This window comes from Myotis daubentonii, chromosome 3, assembly GCF_963259705.1.
Source record: "Myotis daubentonii chromosome 3, mMyoDau2.1, whole genome shotgun sequence".
Lineage (NCBI taxonomy): Eukaryota > Metazoa > Chordata > Mammalia > Chiroptera > Vespertilionidae > Myotis > Myotis daubentonii.
In genome coordinates, this window is record NC_081842.1 from 176,469,444 (window position 1) to 176,485,499 (window position 16,056).

A 16,056-nucleotide genomic window follows, 5' to 3' on the forward strand; every position below is an offset into this window, starting at 1 on the left:
TCCCCACGTTCCCTCATAGGTTGGACAGTCTGTTTGATGCTTCTATAACTCTGGTTCTATTTTTGTTCATCAGTTTATGTTGTTCATTATATTCCACAAATGAGTGAGATCGTGTGATATTTCTCTTTCTCTGACTGGCTTATTTTGCTTAGCATAATCCTCTCCAGTTCCATCCATGCTGTTGCAAATCAAAACAACAGTGCAAATAAAAACAATGCGGTACCATCGCACACTGGTCAGAATGTCTATCATCCACAAGTCAACAAACGACAAGTGTTGGAGATGCAGAGAAAAAGGAACCCTCTTGCACTGCTGGTGGAAATGCAGACTGGTGCACCCACTGTGGAAAACAGTATGGCGTTTTCTCAAAAAATTAAAAATGGAACTTCCATTTGACCCAGTAATCCCACTTATAGGAATATATCCCCAAAAAACAGAAACACCCATCAGAAAGCATATATGCACCCCTATGTTCATAGCAGCACAATTTACAATAGCTAAGATTTGGAAACAGCTTAAGTGCCCATCAGCAGATGAGTGGATCAGAAAACTGTGGTACAGCTACACAATGGAATACTATGCTGTGGTAAAAAAAGAAGGACTTCTTACCATGCTGATTTTTAATTGAAGGAGAGGACTGTGAAAGTAACCATTGGAGTACATGGGAGTCCTTCTAAGGATGTTTCTGTCAAAGGGTCCCATCAGAGTTGGCCCAGGCTTAGATGACAGGGCAAGCAAAGTCATAGCAGGTGGAGCTGCAGCCCTATACCAGGTGCGCCTCCTACTGTACTGTGATTTGATGACAGCTCCTCATCTGATCTCTTTTCTGAGCCCAATTCAAATACTACATGAATTGTATTGCTTTGTATTTTTACAATAGCGATCTATGGATAAATCTGCACAATCCCAAATAAATTATAAATAAATATGTAACAATGCTTTTCTATTTGCAATGTTACATCCAATGAACACTCAAATGGCTGTCACTCCTGGGACAAGAGTCATGGGTACAAACAAATTTTAGGACCAGAAAGAAACCCCTTTTTTCTTCTTTCCTCTGTAACTATTTGTGTGTGAGGGGTTAAAGGTGTGTGTGTGTATGTGTGTGTGTGTGTGGGGGGGGGAGGGATGCAAGGGAGGATGTCTGAAATAGACCACCCAGCCAGTCCATTTCAGAATTTGGAAATCAGGGGAACAGAGTCTAAAACATTCCCAACTTTGGCTACTAGCCAACCACTTAAAGTCTATTCAGCTAGTTATCCTCTGTACGTAGATAATAAAATATCCATAATGTGTGAGGTAAAACTACTTCTTTAAAATGACTATGAACTCCCTCCCTATTTTTCAGTTGAAAAGGCTCCTTACCTACGGTGGGTCCTGTGCAAGCTCGGCACACTCTGTGCTGCGGGACGCAAGTGGGGGAAGTCCCCAGCCTCACCTGGTACCTCATCTTTCACAAGCAAGATCTAAGAATTTCCTTTGTCTGGAGGCATTCCTAACGAGCCTCTCCAAACAACAATGGAGCACATCTGCTAACAATATTTAAGAAAGCACAATTCACCTGGTCTCAGATGGACATTTTTAGATAAAACCAAACTCTAGTTCCCTAGTTTCTTAAGGAAGAGAGACTTAGCTTCATCGCATTGCTAAAAATTCATCAGTCAGAATTTAATTTGACAGATCTGGAAACCAGAAAGCATTTAGGTTTTAATGTCTCCTTGAGATGGGGCCTTCATATTTTGCAGTATTGATCCTTACTGTTATAGCTGCTATTTTGGTGGTCACGCTACTGTGTCTGCCCCTGCAGGGTTTTTTGAAAGAACACTGCAGAGAATAACTGTTGCTAGGTAATTGTAAAAGAAAGTCATGCAAATCATGAAATATTGATAAATTGTATTTACAAGTCAATGGTGCTAGAATGCTCCTGCTTTCTCAATAAGATGCAACTGTAAGGCTGCGTTGCCTGCAAAATACCTAAAAATGATTCAACTAAAAAGACACATTAATCAAAACAGTTCCTACAACAAGCAGTCCACCCAGTAAGAGATAATTCTTAGAGTTTGGAATTATAAATTTTACTTTGCCTTTCCATTATATATTAATATTGCAATATAATATTACAATACACTACATATATGAGGAGGTAGTGAAAAAAGTTAAAGTGAAACAAGGCCTGCAATTTTTAAAGAGAATATTTTCAGATAAAAGAATGTTTATCCAAAAGAGACACAGAAATTTACAGTTCTTTTATCTAACCCCCAAATTACAAAGTGAATCCTACATATAAATTTTAAATCAGGAAGTCAGAAGCCTGGAAGTTATTTCATAAATATTTAAATACTCAAAATAGTCACAGAAATGAGTCAAATGATAACTAAGGAGATACTAACTGTGGTTAAAGAAAAGTACAGTCCTTGTTCAGCTAGCAACATTTAGCTATGATACCCATTAAATAATGTAAGATGGGAATGACACAAGTGAAGATGGTGAACATGAAATCTAGATTCAACTAATACTCCAGGTGATTTTCAAATTGGCAGGTAGAGCTGGAAACTTTCAAAATCTGGGGCAAGCATCATGATTAATGGTCTTCCACTGATTGCAAAGGGTTTATGCCACCAACATATGTGCAACTACTGATTGAATGAGGAAACCTAAAAAAATAACCTAAATACCAACTCTGATTTCCTGTTATAAACATCTTATTTTAAAAACCACTTAGACTGGGTTATTAGTAGTAGGCTGTCCAGGTGATGAGAGTTAGTAAATAGAAAACAAAACAAAACACGTGAACCCAGCTTTTCTTTCTCTGGCAAGGGAATCCCACATTTTCTTTATTTGTTTATTTTTGGTTAAGGCTGCTTTCACAGTGAGTCCCAGTGGGAAACATGCTTTCAGAGTGTCAATGTTGGAATATGCTATTCCCTCGGACACTGACTTAGTGTAGCCCTGCAGAAGCGTGCCTTGAATTAAGTAGGGACTATCACATGAGCTGTTCCTTCATTAATGACTGACCTGATGCACCACAGACTGCAAGCTTTGGAGGACTGTTCATAGGCCCTGTAAATATCCAGCACAGACTTCAAATGTTCGGTCCCATAAATACTTTTAACAGTAGCCAAAGCACATCATGGAAATTCTCCAAGGTGGTTTGAGTAGGTGTTGCAAGTCAAAGTCTAACAAGACCTAAAACCTTCAGGAGCTCTTGAAAAGCCAGAAAGGGGGTTTCAGCAATAAGCAAAAGGATTAAACAAATGATAGCAGTCAGAGCTGAGGACTTTGTCAGGATTACATTCCCTATGGTACTGTAGCATAAGCTAACATGATGGTATTTCATATACAAGCAACCTTTGAATAACTTGGAGGTTAGGGATGCCAACACCTTGTGCAGCCAAAATTCCACATATAGCCCTGACCGGTTTGGCTCAGTGGATAGAGCATCGGCCTGCGGACTGAGGGGTCCCGGGTTTGATTCAGGTCAAGGGCATGTACCTTGGTTGTGGGCACATCCCCAGTAGGGGGTGTGCAGGAGGCAGCTGATCGATGTTTCTCTCTCATCGATGTTTCTAATTCTCTATCCCTCTCCCTTCCTCTCTGTAAAAAATCAATAAAACATATTTTTTAAAATTCCACATATAACTTTTAATTCCCCCAACACTTAGATGCCCCTCAGTATCAGAGGGGGATTGGTTTCAGGATCCCTGTGGATACCAAGGTCCACAAATGCTCACATCCCCAATATAAAATGGCATAGAACAATGCCTACAGGTGGCCCTCCACATCTGCACACTCTGCACACATCTGCACACTCTCAACCGCTGATCAAAAACAATGCAGGTACTTATTGGTGGGAAAATCCACATATAAGTGGGCTCACGCACTTCCAACCTGTATTGCTCAAGGTCAACTGCATTTGATCACACCTGCTCATTGGGGTGGGGTGGAAGCTGAGGCACGACTTGATCTACTAAGTCCATTATTACCTAGTCCCTAACCTTGGCTCCCTAGCACCGTTAATCATTTCTGTCTGTGTATGTCCATGCGTCTGCATACAGCTTTCCCACACCCAAATTAGATTTTCATCTTCTCCAGGGTTTTATTGTACCTTTTTCCCTTTAAAACCTTTAATAAATCAACAGTGAGCACACACTCAAAAAAGATTTGAGGATAATGACAACATATTCCTCTATTAATTAACTTAATTCATTAAGTAAATAAGTATCAGGTACCTACTAAGTTCAGGGCACAGAGCTATGTGTTATGCAAGATGTTTTGAAAAGGAATTTGTCATGACTCCTACCCTTAATCAGCTTGTAGTTTTTAATGAGCCACATTCTATTTGCTTTGAGCCGAGCAAAACCTCGGCTACAATTGAAGACATCTAGGAGGAATCCCTTTTTTCCAGAACCACCTTTTCTTGAGTACTAATTCTGAAGTTTCTATCAACTCTGAATTGCCTTGGTAGTTCTCAACTCCTGGGAGATGAAGACAGAACAGAATGTGAGGACTAGAACTGAACAGTGAGATAGATATGGCACTGTGAGGATTATGGACTTAGGAGATTTATGGCTGACATTTCAGAACAGAGTAGGTACCTACTAGTACAGAAGTTGTCTCTAAGTCTTGGTTTATTCTCACACTATCAAGCTTTCAATCTCAGGCTCCCAGCTTTTGACCTCTCGAGTATGTGTATTCATTACACATACGGCAAGCTTTAACTGGATAGTAGCAATGGTTACCTTTGAGTCTTTACTATGAACCAGGCATTATGCTGTTTCATATGCATATTCTCATTTTAATACAGATGAGGGAGGCTCTTTTAGTATTCCTGTTTTACTGATAAGAAAACTGAGATTGGGGTCATAGCTTATTCAAAGTCATCCAGGCATTATTTCCTTTGAACTCAGATCTGTTTGATTCTGCAGGTAGAGTTTCAATTATTAGACCAATTTGGAATTTCGAAGATTCCGATATTTTAACTTTGCGCTTTGGATAATTCCTTAAAATTCCCATCTAATACTCTAATTGGACAAAGATTTGTTTTCTTTTACAGTTGAGTCTTAAGGGAGTACAAAAAAAGAAAGCAAAAATTCCACAGAGAGAAAAAAAAGAAAAAACCAGACTGGTTGGACAAGGAAGAAACAGCTGCATCCACTTTAGGTAAAGTTACATAGCCTAGTTTATGGTTTTGGATGAAACAGCATGTTACCATTTGTCTATTCATTCTCTGTGGTTTACTAGGAAAATACCATTCGTTTCCCATTACCTTTCTCCTCAAGAGCTAGGATAAAAGAAGATTATTTCCCCTTGCTTCTATACATAAAGGAGTAATGAGTTCCCACTTTATTTGAAGACCAGAGTCTGTCACTTCTTTATCCACCAGGATTCCAAAACTTCTTAGAGTTTTGTTGACACATTTATGACAGTTCCCTCTTTAAAAACAAAAATGAAACAAACAAACAAACAAAAACCTTTCACGAGCTCATATTTCTATAACCTGAGGTTATGGAAAACGAAAGAACACTCGATCAAAGCAGTCCCAGGAAGTTATCTAATGCATATAAATACCTAGTCCTGAAATCTTCAATTATTTTCCTTTGGGGATTATGTCTTTAGGGAAGAGATAAAATCATTTTCCTCCAATAACTTCATCTGAGATTGACAAAAGGCAGATAAAGGAAACTGAATAGGCTGATGTTTCCCTGGTCTCAGCTTCAGTTCGAGTTGTCTCAGACAAAAGAACTTCTACTTCTTTTTCTTGAAATAAATAGAAATTGGAAACATGGGATTTTATAACTCTCTCCGAGATATTAATACTTTCTTTCTTTGAACTCATACAGTCCCCCAAAATGGTACCGTGAATCCTTGAGGTAGCACTAAGTAATTTGGGGTTAAAATGAACTTGGCTAGTTAACACTGTGCCTTTGCCCGAAAAATCCAGGCTCAGTCCTGGTTGCTTTTTGGAATGGGAAGCACACAATATCGGTAATGCAGGCAGCTCCAGAAAAGCATGCCAGGCCTCTCATGCTCTCAATTTATATTTGCATGTGAACAGCTTGTCGGCCATTTTATGAAGACAGATGAATCGCAGGCCTGCAGGAGGGGCCATCCGACCTAAGTACGTGAACCACATACCCCTACAGCCCATAACATTTTAAAAATGAAAAAAAAAAAAAAAGATCTCTGAACACAACTTCAGGCAGATTGTAGATAAACATAATATATGAAAAAAAAACATTTAAGGCATCACCTATAAGTCAAGTAGGATATAAAGAATGAAACTAATCTATAAATCACTCTTATAAATATTAACAAAAATAAGATGTAGCTGTTTATGGCTCTATAAATAAGCTTCGGCAGTTTCTCTCTCTCTCTCTCTCTCTCTCTCTCTCTCTCTCTCTCTCTCTCTCTCTCCTTATCTCTCTCTCTCTTTAATGCCTGCTTTGAAAAGACAACTTTGACAGAAAATGCCACCAACATACCAGGAAGAGAAGATGAATCACCAGACAGTCCATATTTAATATTAGAGCCCAACAATGTTACAAAGAATTTCCCAGGCTTGGGAAATTAAACAAACCCTGAAAAATTAGCAATAGGAGATCTAATGTGGTAAGCTCAATCCTCCATCCTACAATAATTCAGTTTACCTATCTATTCCAACAGATCAGATGGAAATTCAAAATGGAAACATGTATAGAACAACAAAAGGAAGAGAGACTCAAGGAATGAGCTCATTCTGCAAAGATGGAATAACAATTGTTGGATTATACTGACTAGAAAATAATATGAGTTATACTAAACAACAGCCAACAATTTTTAAAGCATAAACTATATGAATATGTACATATGATCTTACTTAATTCTTCAACAGGTAGGTAATATTATTACCATACTATTTAAAAGAAGAAGAAATCTGTACCCTGAGAGTTAAATAACATATTCAGTATTACAAAGGTAAGGGACAGAAGAGGTAGAACTTTAATGTAGGTCTGACACCTCAACCTGAGTTTTAACCACAACACCATATTCCCCTCACAGGCCCCTTAATGTCAAGTACTCCCATTAGAGCCTTCAGTTCAATGACCAAGGTGAGCATTTGGGAACTCTATGAGATGATATCTGTGAAAGTACATAATATAATGTTTATCATATGATAAGTACTTCTAGTTCACTTATTGGTTTTTATTGAAACTGATGATTTTACTCAACTGAAAATTCGAACCTATTATAATCTTTTCCATACTTGGAGTACATACCTTAAATTCTGTACTTCATTGGACGCTATTGTATTTGTATACAAAGGATTTATTCAAATTTCTGTACAAGAGAGTTTATATAGTTATGCAATTGAGGAATTTAATACTGTCATGTACCCTTATTGTTTTTTTTAGACAATTTAAAGCGAAAACCCTTCAAAGACAGAGATCATTTTCTTAAAGCCATGAGCAAAGTGTTGAACTCTTAAAAGGCCTCAAAAATACTTGTCAATGATCTTAAATTACTACTGAAAAGATCGCAGGGCATAGGCCACTTTTAAAGGAATGAAAATGAAATGAAACAGTCTTGATTCCTCACTTATGCTGTAAAAGATTCTAATTTGATAAGTCAACTCCACCTGTCTAGTCATCAACTTCCTTAGGAACTAAGGTGCCATGTGTACCTAACAGTGTGTGGGGGTGGAGGTGGGGGGGGGGCTGCAAGAGTTGTCCAGAGTACTCCTTGAGTCCTCCCATTGTTCCTACTGTGGGCCACCCATAGGGCAGACTCTGAAATCCTTGTACTTGATTAGCTGCTGGCTACTGTAGACTCTCAAAGCTAAACTTACCATTTTCTGGCTGGTCCTTAATGTCAGCATCACTTGGCTGGCTGGGACTTTCAGATTGACTTGAATCTGAAAAACATAAAAATACAGCCAACAATTATAGGGTCTGTGAGGGAAAGTGGATCAGAGGTGCCAGACTTTCTCAAAGGTTCAGCATATAAACCAGGAGTGTAAATGTTACAGAAATAACATGATGAACAAAAAAAGAAAAGAAATGAAGGGGGAATGGGGAGCAGCAACAGCCTGTGCCCTTAGAGAGGACCTCGGTTTTGTTTACACCTCCAGTGTGTTTGGCTTGTGCCAGATCATAACTTGAAACTCTTCAGAAAGACCATTCTCTTACAGACAGACCATTTCCAAACTGCTCTTCTCCATGATTTATACACTAGAGTCTGATCAAGACTTCATCCTTCATTACACACATCTGAAGCTTGATTCAGAACATAATAAAGTGTCAAAACATGTTTTGAAGCTGGTATATAAAAGCAGCCCAAATAACAGTAACAAGTTCTGTTGATATTTAGCTCTGTATTACAGCAACAGACTATGCAGACTAACACCATTAAATACCAGTGTCCTAATATTCTAGCACATTTCCTTGAACTAACAGGAAAAATCAGTGGCGTCTTTCTGAAAGGTACATTTCCCACACTTTAGGAGTATTATTTTTCTCTTGTACTGATGCATTTGGGTGATCCTAACAGGGCTGTTTAGTAAAGACAGGTTCTTGCACACCCTTTACCGAATTCCTTTTTTTAAAAAAACACACACAATCATTTCAAACTAAAAAAATTAATTCAAGTAATTTAACTTATAAATGGGATCATGTAAAATAAAAGGATTTAAAAATGAGGTTAAAATTAAGTTAGATCAAAAGAATTTCACAGAATTTGAAGAACTAGCTAGGTGGGAAAAAAATTAGGCAAAATATGTCAAGGGGAAAATTTTTTAATGTAAAACATTTTCTGAGACTTAAAATGGTATAAAACATTACCTAAAAATAAAAGTATTTTTCTAGAAAAATGTATATTATCTGTGAAAAGCCTGAATCCAAACTTTACCTTGACTTTATAGGATCAGACTTAACTGTCTGAAATTTGACCATCTTTCAGCAAGAAGTTCAATGCAAGATCAAAAGATCATGACCCATAACTGAATAAACTGGTAATATTGCCTCTATTTCAACAGAGTTAGGGCAGTACCATTCTCTTTCTTGGAGATAGTGTAAAAAGAAGTATCAGGACTAGTGACTCTGGGTTGAAAACTGCTAATTTATAACTTAGAAAGTCTTTCTGCTTTTAAGCAAATGAAGATTTTAATTATAGGAACACACTATAAAGAAAATGTCTATCTAAAATTTTTCAGATGATTTTAACCTGGTGACCATAGCAAAAATTCTATGTTGATTCAATGGCTCAATTAACAAAAGATGTGGAATGTGAATTTTTATTTAAATCTGGCAAAGTGATATCTTTTATCATCTTATAATTATTGCCTTAGTGAAGAAAAAAGTAAAAAGTATTATAGGTCAAGAAACTTTAGAGAAATCCTTTAGAATGAACCATGAAATGAAATACAAAGCCTGCACTAAAAATTGAAAGTGAAAATTAATGTTGAACCATATTTAAATTTTAACTTCATAAATGAATATTATTTTTATAGCAAACAATTTAAAAATATGGTATGGCTGCCTTCATTCTTTTCTAAGAAAAAAATCCTATAATTTTGCCATTAAAAATTAAAAATGAGATATTCTGAAAAGACAGTCAACATGTTTTAGAAGGAAGGAATACCTTTATTATTTTTGTCCTGGAAAATTTTAAGGCATTAATATCCAAAATAAAAATTAAAGAAAATATATAATTTTGTTTTAGGAAAAGTTAGAATCCTTCCTGATCATATCCCAAAATAGAAACATAAAATCTTGCCAAATAGAACATTTCCTTTGGAGTAATACTAGCAAACCTCACTTTCTATATGATAGCTCAGACAATGTTCTTCTAGGTGTAATATCTTCATAATTAATCAGTTCTTCGTGAACAAATGAAAAAAACAAAACATTGTCTATCTCAATTAATTTCAACATACAATAGCCAATTAATTTCCTGACATTTATCCATTAATATGAAGGCAAAAAGGGTAATGAAAGACCCAATTTTTAAAAATAATCTCAAGTGGACTTTTCTTTTTTTACTTTGCCTTTACATTTTATTTGCCACTGTATCGTCAGAGAAATACAACATGATTACAGAAAACATGAACAGCAACAAAAGATAAGTTCAAAGAAAGTTTAAAATTCCAAGCCATGGAAAAAGAAGCAAACAAATAGCCAAGGACTGAGCGGCCGGAGGCTGCTGAGAGTTGGTCTGAAAGGGGCGGCAGTGCTCCTGTGAAAGCTCAGATACAAACACTGAAGAAGGCACTTTGCCAAATTGGGAACGGAATTTAATTTCTCCAGTTTTATTCAAAAGCTGGAGATGCTGATATCCACAGAGGACTGCCTAGTAAAACACGCCATCCTGGAATAAAATGTAAATGATTTTAAAACTTCAATAATTATTCCCTACCATGGACCGTTTAAAACCATTCCTCTCTGAACCGAGGGACAAAATTACCGAGTCCCGGTGCTATTCTGGTGCTATTCTATGCTGAGCACACATGGACACTTTCTCTGCTGTTGCAAAAGGTCACCAATGCTGTTATGGAGCCAACCAGATGACCAGAATTACAAATTAATTCCGACCCATACATAATTGATACAAATGAAAGATCTCTTTCTTGAGCATTTGCATTAAAACACTATCATGAAGGTTAACAATTAATTTACTCTTCTCTTTTTTACACTTGGTAGCGGCCTATCAGCAGCCAAGGTAACGTTATGTCTGACTTTTTTGGACAATTATCCTGTGATTCGTTGATTCCTTCCACCTGAAATAATTAGAGGCCCACCCCAAAACAAACCTGACTGCATAGAATTGGATTCCATATCTTAGATGTTACATTTGGCAATGACTTTCTCTGGTCACCTGGTTGAAAACTAGGTGATTTGTATATGAAGAGAATATTATTTAAAGTATGTTTAAATGATGGAGTTGGAAATGCTATTGTGAGGAAGTACATTAGGGTTATCAATTTTTTTCCCCATCTAGGGATTTGCTTTTTGTTAAAGAAACCTTAGACTTCAACGTAACCTTGAAAAGCAATATTTCTTTTGGTTTTTAAAAAATTTATGAGCAGAAATTTAAACCTAAAATAGACTGGGTTTGCATATAGGAGGCTGGGTTGGGACCTCTTAATTGAACTGGTGGCCATCTATCTATGCATTTTATGGCGCCTACAGCTATATTGCTGAAGTACTCAGACAAAGATATTTCGCTATCAACATAATCACTGGGGAAAGGAATAAAATAAATCCCAATGCCTACATATTAGTCTCTGCTTCCATAAGCTTGTGCGATGCAAAAACAGAAACCTCGCACTGCATTTGCTACTTAAGCACATATGCATTCCCCCAACTCTCCTCAGCATGAAATCTCAGAAAATACCCCTTTGGGGAAAGTGAAGAATGACAAAAACATGTCAAGATGCTAAAACTGATTAGACAAAAAAATATAGGCTCCATTTCCATGTGTTTTATGTTCTTTAGGAATGAAGCAAAGAGGGAATGTTGCTAAATCTTGACCTAGAATTAAACTTCCTCCTCTCCAGTACTTCAATGTGTATGAATCTCTTATGGTGTGACATATGTTAAGTTGTACTTAGGTACTAAGGTGATTTTAAATGATCTCATATGAAGATTTGAGCTCTGTAAGAAAACTCTTGTTTTATCCTCAGTACCTTAAGGGTACCTGGCCCGGCCAAGGATTCAATGACTGCTGAACTAAGGAGATGAATTTTCACTTGTTCAGCTTTCTAACACTGAACCATGGCCAGTGACTGAAAAATGTACTAAGTTCACAACCTAAGACCTAAAAGGGGACTGGGACTTCTAAAATGATAAAGGAAGGAGAAAATGCCTTTATTTCTGCTAGATGTTCCCCCTTTTGTGGGGTCTGGCAGGGGTGAAAGAGGCATATCCCTCTGGTTCGGGTGGGGTGTGGGGGACCTTGCAGAGTGTTTAGATGATCACTTCCTATGATCCCCTGGCCGACACAACCATAAGAGGCTCCTCAGAACAGCAGGAGCTCAGGATGGTGTGTGATACATTAGGAGGTCCCTGGAACTATGTATAGACTTAAATGATGGACAACAGAGGAATATTTCACGCATTCAAAAAATACAAAGAGAAACCTGCCATATTCTGACACCCAAAGAGCACCTCAGGATGCTACTGACTGTTGTGTGAATAAAGGAAGAACAGGCATGCTGTGGTGAAGAAGCCTTCCTACCCTAAAACTAGGGTAATTCCTGTTCAGTCAACATGCTATCAGCACAAAGTCTATAGACCATAAAAGTACAAATTCTCGTTCCACTAACAAAATAACTTAGCATAAGTTTCAACCTCCCTACAAGTATAATGATTTGGCTAAAGATGAAATTTGAAAATCCTTCATTAGAATTTTGTGTCCAGTTTTAAATCTCCCAGATGAAAAGGCAGTATAAAAAAACCAGGAGGTACCCAGAAACAAAAATGAGTTAGTCAAGTGGAAGAAATAAAGTGAAAATGCCACAGAAAAGAGCTGGAGTTGTTTATAGTGTGAGAAAGAAAAGGCAAAGACAGGAATGAATACTTTCCTGCAAATAAATTAAGATTGAAGAGCATTCCTGGGGTAAAAGAAAATAAGAAGTAAGGGTGATTATACTCTGAATATAACGAACAGTTACTCTCTAGAATTGTAGCCTTTAGAGATGTTCAGCATTTAGGTAAGCTTTTGATTTTTATATTTAGGGAAATGATCCCTCTGCAGAAGAGTCAGGTCAGAGAATACTGACACTCATTTTTCCACATCCACAATGTTACAGTGGGAAAATAATTATATTTCTGATTGGTAGTGTAAGGTTTAGAATTACTCTATTTTGATCATCCAGTATCATAGCCTGTTTATTACAGTAAGGAAATCTAGATAATCAAATGGCTATGAAGGTCACGTTTCGCTCATTAGTCTCATAGCTACAGTTATCAAAGAAGTATTATAGTACTTTTTTGAAATATTTAGGAATATTGTCTATTTTTTCCAGTATCACCATGACCTTAAAGACTGGGGTGTGAGGAAATATTTGAAAAAAATCTTTGAGAATGTAGAATGTCAGTGTAAAGGTGCACATATGTATAAATAATGTGTAGCTTATATGTAAACACTGATGAATACAATGGCATCAGCTAAATACAACATTATCCATCATGGTCATGACAAAGAACTAACAGAAATATGTAATACCATCCTTAAATCTGGACCACGAAAATTATTCAATTACTATTAGCATTTCCAGAAAATAGATAAAATAACCAAACTGAAATTTTATGTCAATTAATGTATATAACTGTGGCCCACTTAATGAAAAACATAGAATAACCTATGTTTTAAAACAGGTAAACTGTAAGGTGAGTCATATCATGAAAGTTTTCTTAGCTTTTAAGTGGAAACACTCCCCTATTTTTTAAATGGCAAGTCTTATCTGTATTGTATTTAAAATACAACTTCCCCAGTTAGCTAGAACAGAGGGTTTTCATGGACATGTGTGTGTGCGTGCATGATCTGCAGCAATCAAAGTAGAGAGAGCAAGTCCTTCATCGAAGGGAGATGGGCGTTTAGGGAAGGAAACGCTCTAGTTCCAAAAGGAGCAGGCTCATCTGCACACACTGGGCCTGCTCTCCTCTAATCAGGATTCAGAGGGAGCAGGAAGCCTGTGTTCATGCAGCAGAGACTTGGAAGGGCTCCACCAGACCACCCCGGGGGCGGCCAGCTGCTCGGGAGGGAGATCCACCCCGAAGCTACTCCTGTGTATCACATTTTCAGGGTGGACTGAAGAGCATTATATAATGTAGGTAGCTACCGCTTTCCTTCTTAAAACTTTTTACAAATCCTTTCTGAAGAAGAATTTGTGAAATATTAAATTTGCAGAAATGAGATTTTTTGGCATTAATGCTGACATTCAAGGCCCATCTGTTTAGTCGGGGCTGTGTATGATGATGAGATGGTTTAGGATGAAGAATGAGTCAACTGTCTTATCACCTACTCATAAATGTGTTATTTTTCTATGTGCGCAAGGAGGTTGTGGTATGATACACAGTTTAAACACACTGAGAGAAAAAATGGCGTAACTATTGTTGCGTTATGACAGTGAGGGGAAATCATTTCTAAGCTTTAAAAATACAAATTCAGTCACTCTCAACGTAATGACAAAATGACTCAATCTTTAAATCTTCAGTCTTCCCATGAGGCTGATCTCAAATAATAATCAGCTTTTTCTCTGTAGTTATAGATGAACTCAATGGGAAGAATATGTGATTACTAAAGATATACTAAAGCATGAGATATTCTGACTACATTTATAATTCCTCACATTTTCTATGACTAAAATAAACAAGTGCTTAGGTAGTCATTTGAGTTTTGTTTTTCCCATAATAGAGGCTGTTTTGACTTGTGATAGTGACCTGTTGATCAATTCAGAATTCAAGCTATTGAATCAACCTGGTCACCTTCCCACTCATGTATAAAGACCTGCTTAAAAAGCTATTACTATATCCCAGCTGGCGTGGCTCAGTGGTTGAGGTTTGACCTAGGAACCAGGGGGTCACTGTTCAATTCCCGGGTCTGGGTTGTGGGCTCGATCCTCAGTGTGGGATGTTCAGAAGGCAGCCAAATCAATGATTCTCATCACTGATGTTTCTCTCTCTCTATCCCTCTTCCTTCCTCTCTGAAATCAATCAATATATATATATTTTTAAAAGCTGTTACTATAACATTATTGCGTACATCAGAATTGTGGTAATGGCCCCTTCATAGTCAACTTTTTTTTCCATAAATAAAATTAATTATAACAGTTAAGTTCTTTAAGTTTTTAAACAGAGTATGTACTTGAAGAGTACTCATATATTCATCTATACAACAGAAAGTAGAAATTTTCCCTGTCTACTTCCATGTTATAAAAACACATGTCAAATGAAAATAACGCATAATTAAGTTTTAGTCTACATGCATTATTTTCATGTATCTGGATATCTGTAAAGAAATGTACTGGAGCTCCAGTCGCGCAATCGGTTAGCGTGCGGTACTTATAAGAAATGTACTAAAGTAATAAAATACCCTCTGTTGAGGGTAACCATGCCATTTAAGTATTTAAGGTAGTACTCTAAATATTAACATTTTGCATTCATATGTCAGTATTAAAAGGAGTCTGAAATGGTAAAAAGATGGCACCCCCAAAAAAGAAACCTCAGTTTTATAATTTAACTGCTCTGGATCTCAGTTTCTTCATCTGTTAAATGGGGACACTAATGACTATTTTGCCTAACTTAACAAGAATCTTGCGGGATCCAATATAATAATGCAAGAAAAGCTGGATTTGAAACAGTAAGGTGCCCCCAAAAATGTACATTCACCACTGCAGTATAAATATTCCCATCCACACAAGTTTTTTGTTGTTGTTTCTTTAAAATATCAATACCAACCCACACACTATGTAATTCTGGTATAGACCATCAGCATTACAGACCTGGTTTTAAAGAAAGGGTACTTAATTCCCATATACTGGGAAAGAGATTATCTCTGATAATGGAAATGGAAATTTCAGCTTGCCATTGTTTATTCCAGACAGACATTTGTGTGTTAAGTCTGTTTATCAGGCAACACTTTGTCTAAGCCAGGAAGTAGTCAGTCTTTGTAACAAAATGTATGCAAATGAATTTCCCATGAGTCTCTGCATCAAGTAGTAGCAGAAAAAGAAAATTTCCCTGTTACTTTATCAGCAAGAAGCTACCTCAAAAGTAGAATAGAGACAGAGAACTATGAGCTACACTATGCTGATGAGTTTAAATGAGTCCTAAACATGTGCTCACAGTCTGTTGCCTTTATTCTAAGCAGTCTTGGTGCATTGCATCTGTTTATCAGACAACACTCTGTCTGGGTATTCAGGCTTTGTAACCTGTGTGAAAATGAATGGTGACCACAATCCCATGAAATAACCTGTCTGAGGCAAAACACCAAACCTCCTGTCACTTTAAGAATCCTTACCAATAGAAGCTTCCATGAAACCTTAGAGACTTAAAAAAACAACAACAAACATATCCAGCT

General features: G+C 37.0%; 1 protein-coding gene across 18 annotated transcripts in view; it reads right to left on the reverse strand.

Annotated features, from left to right (window-relative positions):
* The window catches only part of NFIA (nuclear factor I A), a 379,515-nt gene that overhangs the window by 174,345 nt on the left and 189,114 nt on the right, over positions 1-16,056 (reverse strand). For 17 of the 18 annotated variants that reach the window (XM_059689356.1, XM_059689353.1, XM_059689363.1 and 14 more), the window contains one exon: positions 7,826-7,891. The exons of the other annotated variant lie outside the window; for it this stretch is intronic. In XM_059689356.1, the coding sequence (XP_059545339.1) occupies positions 7,826-7,891 (66 nt within the window). The remainder of the gene's footprint in view (positions 1-7,825; positions 7,892-16,056) is intronic. 18 annotated transcript variants of the gene reach the window in all.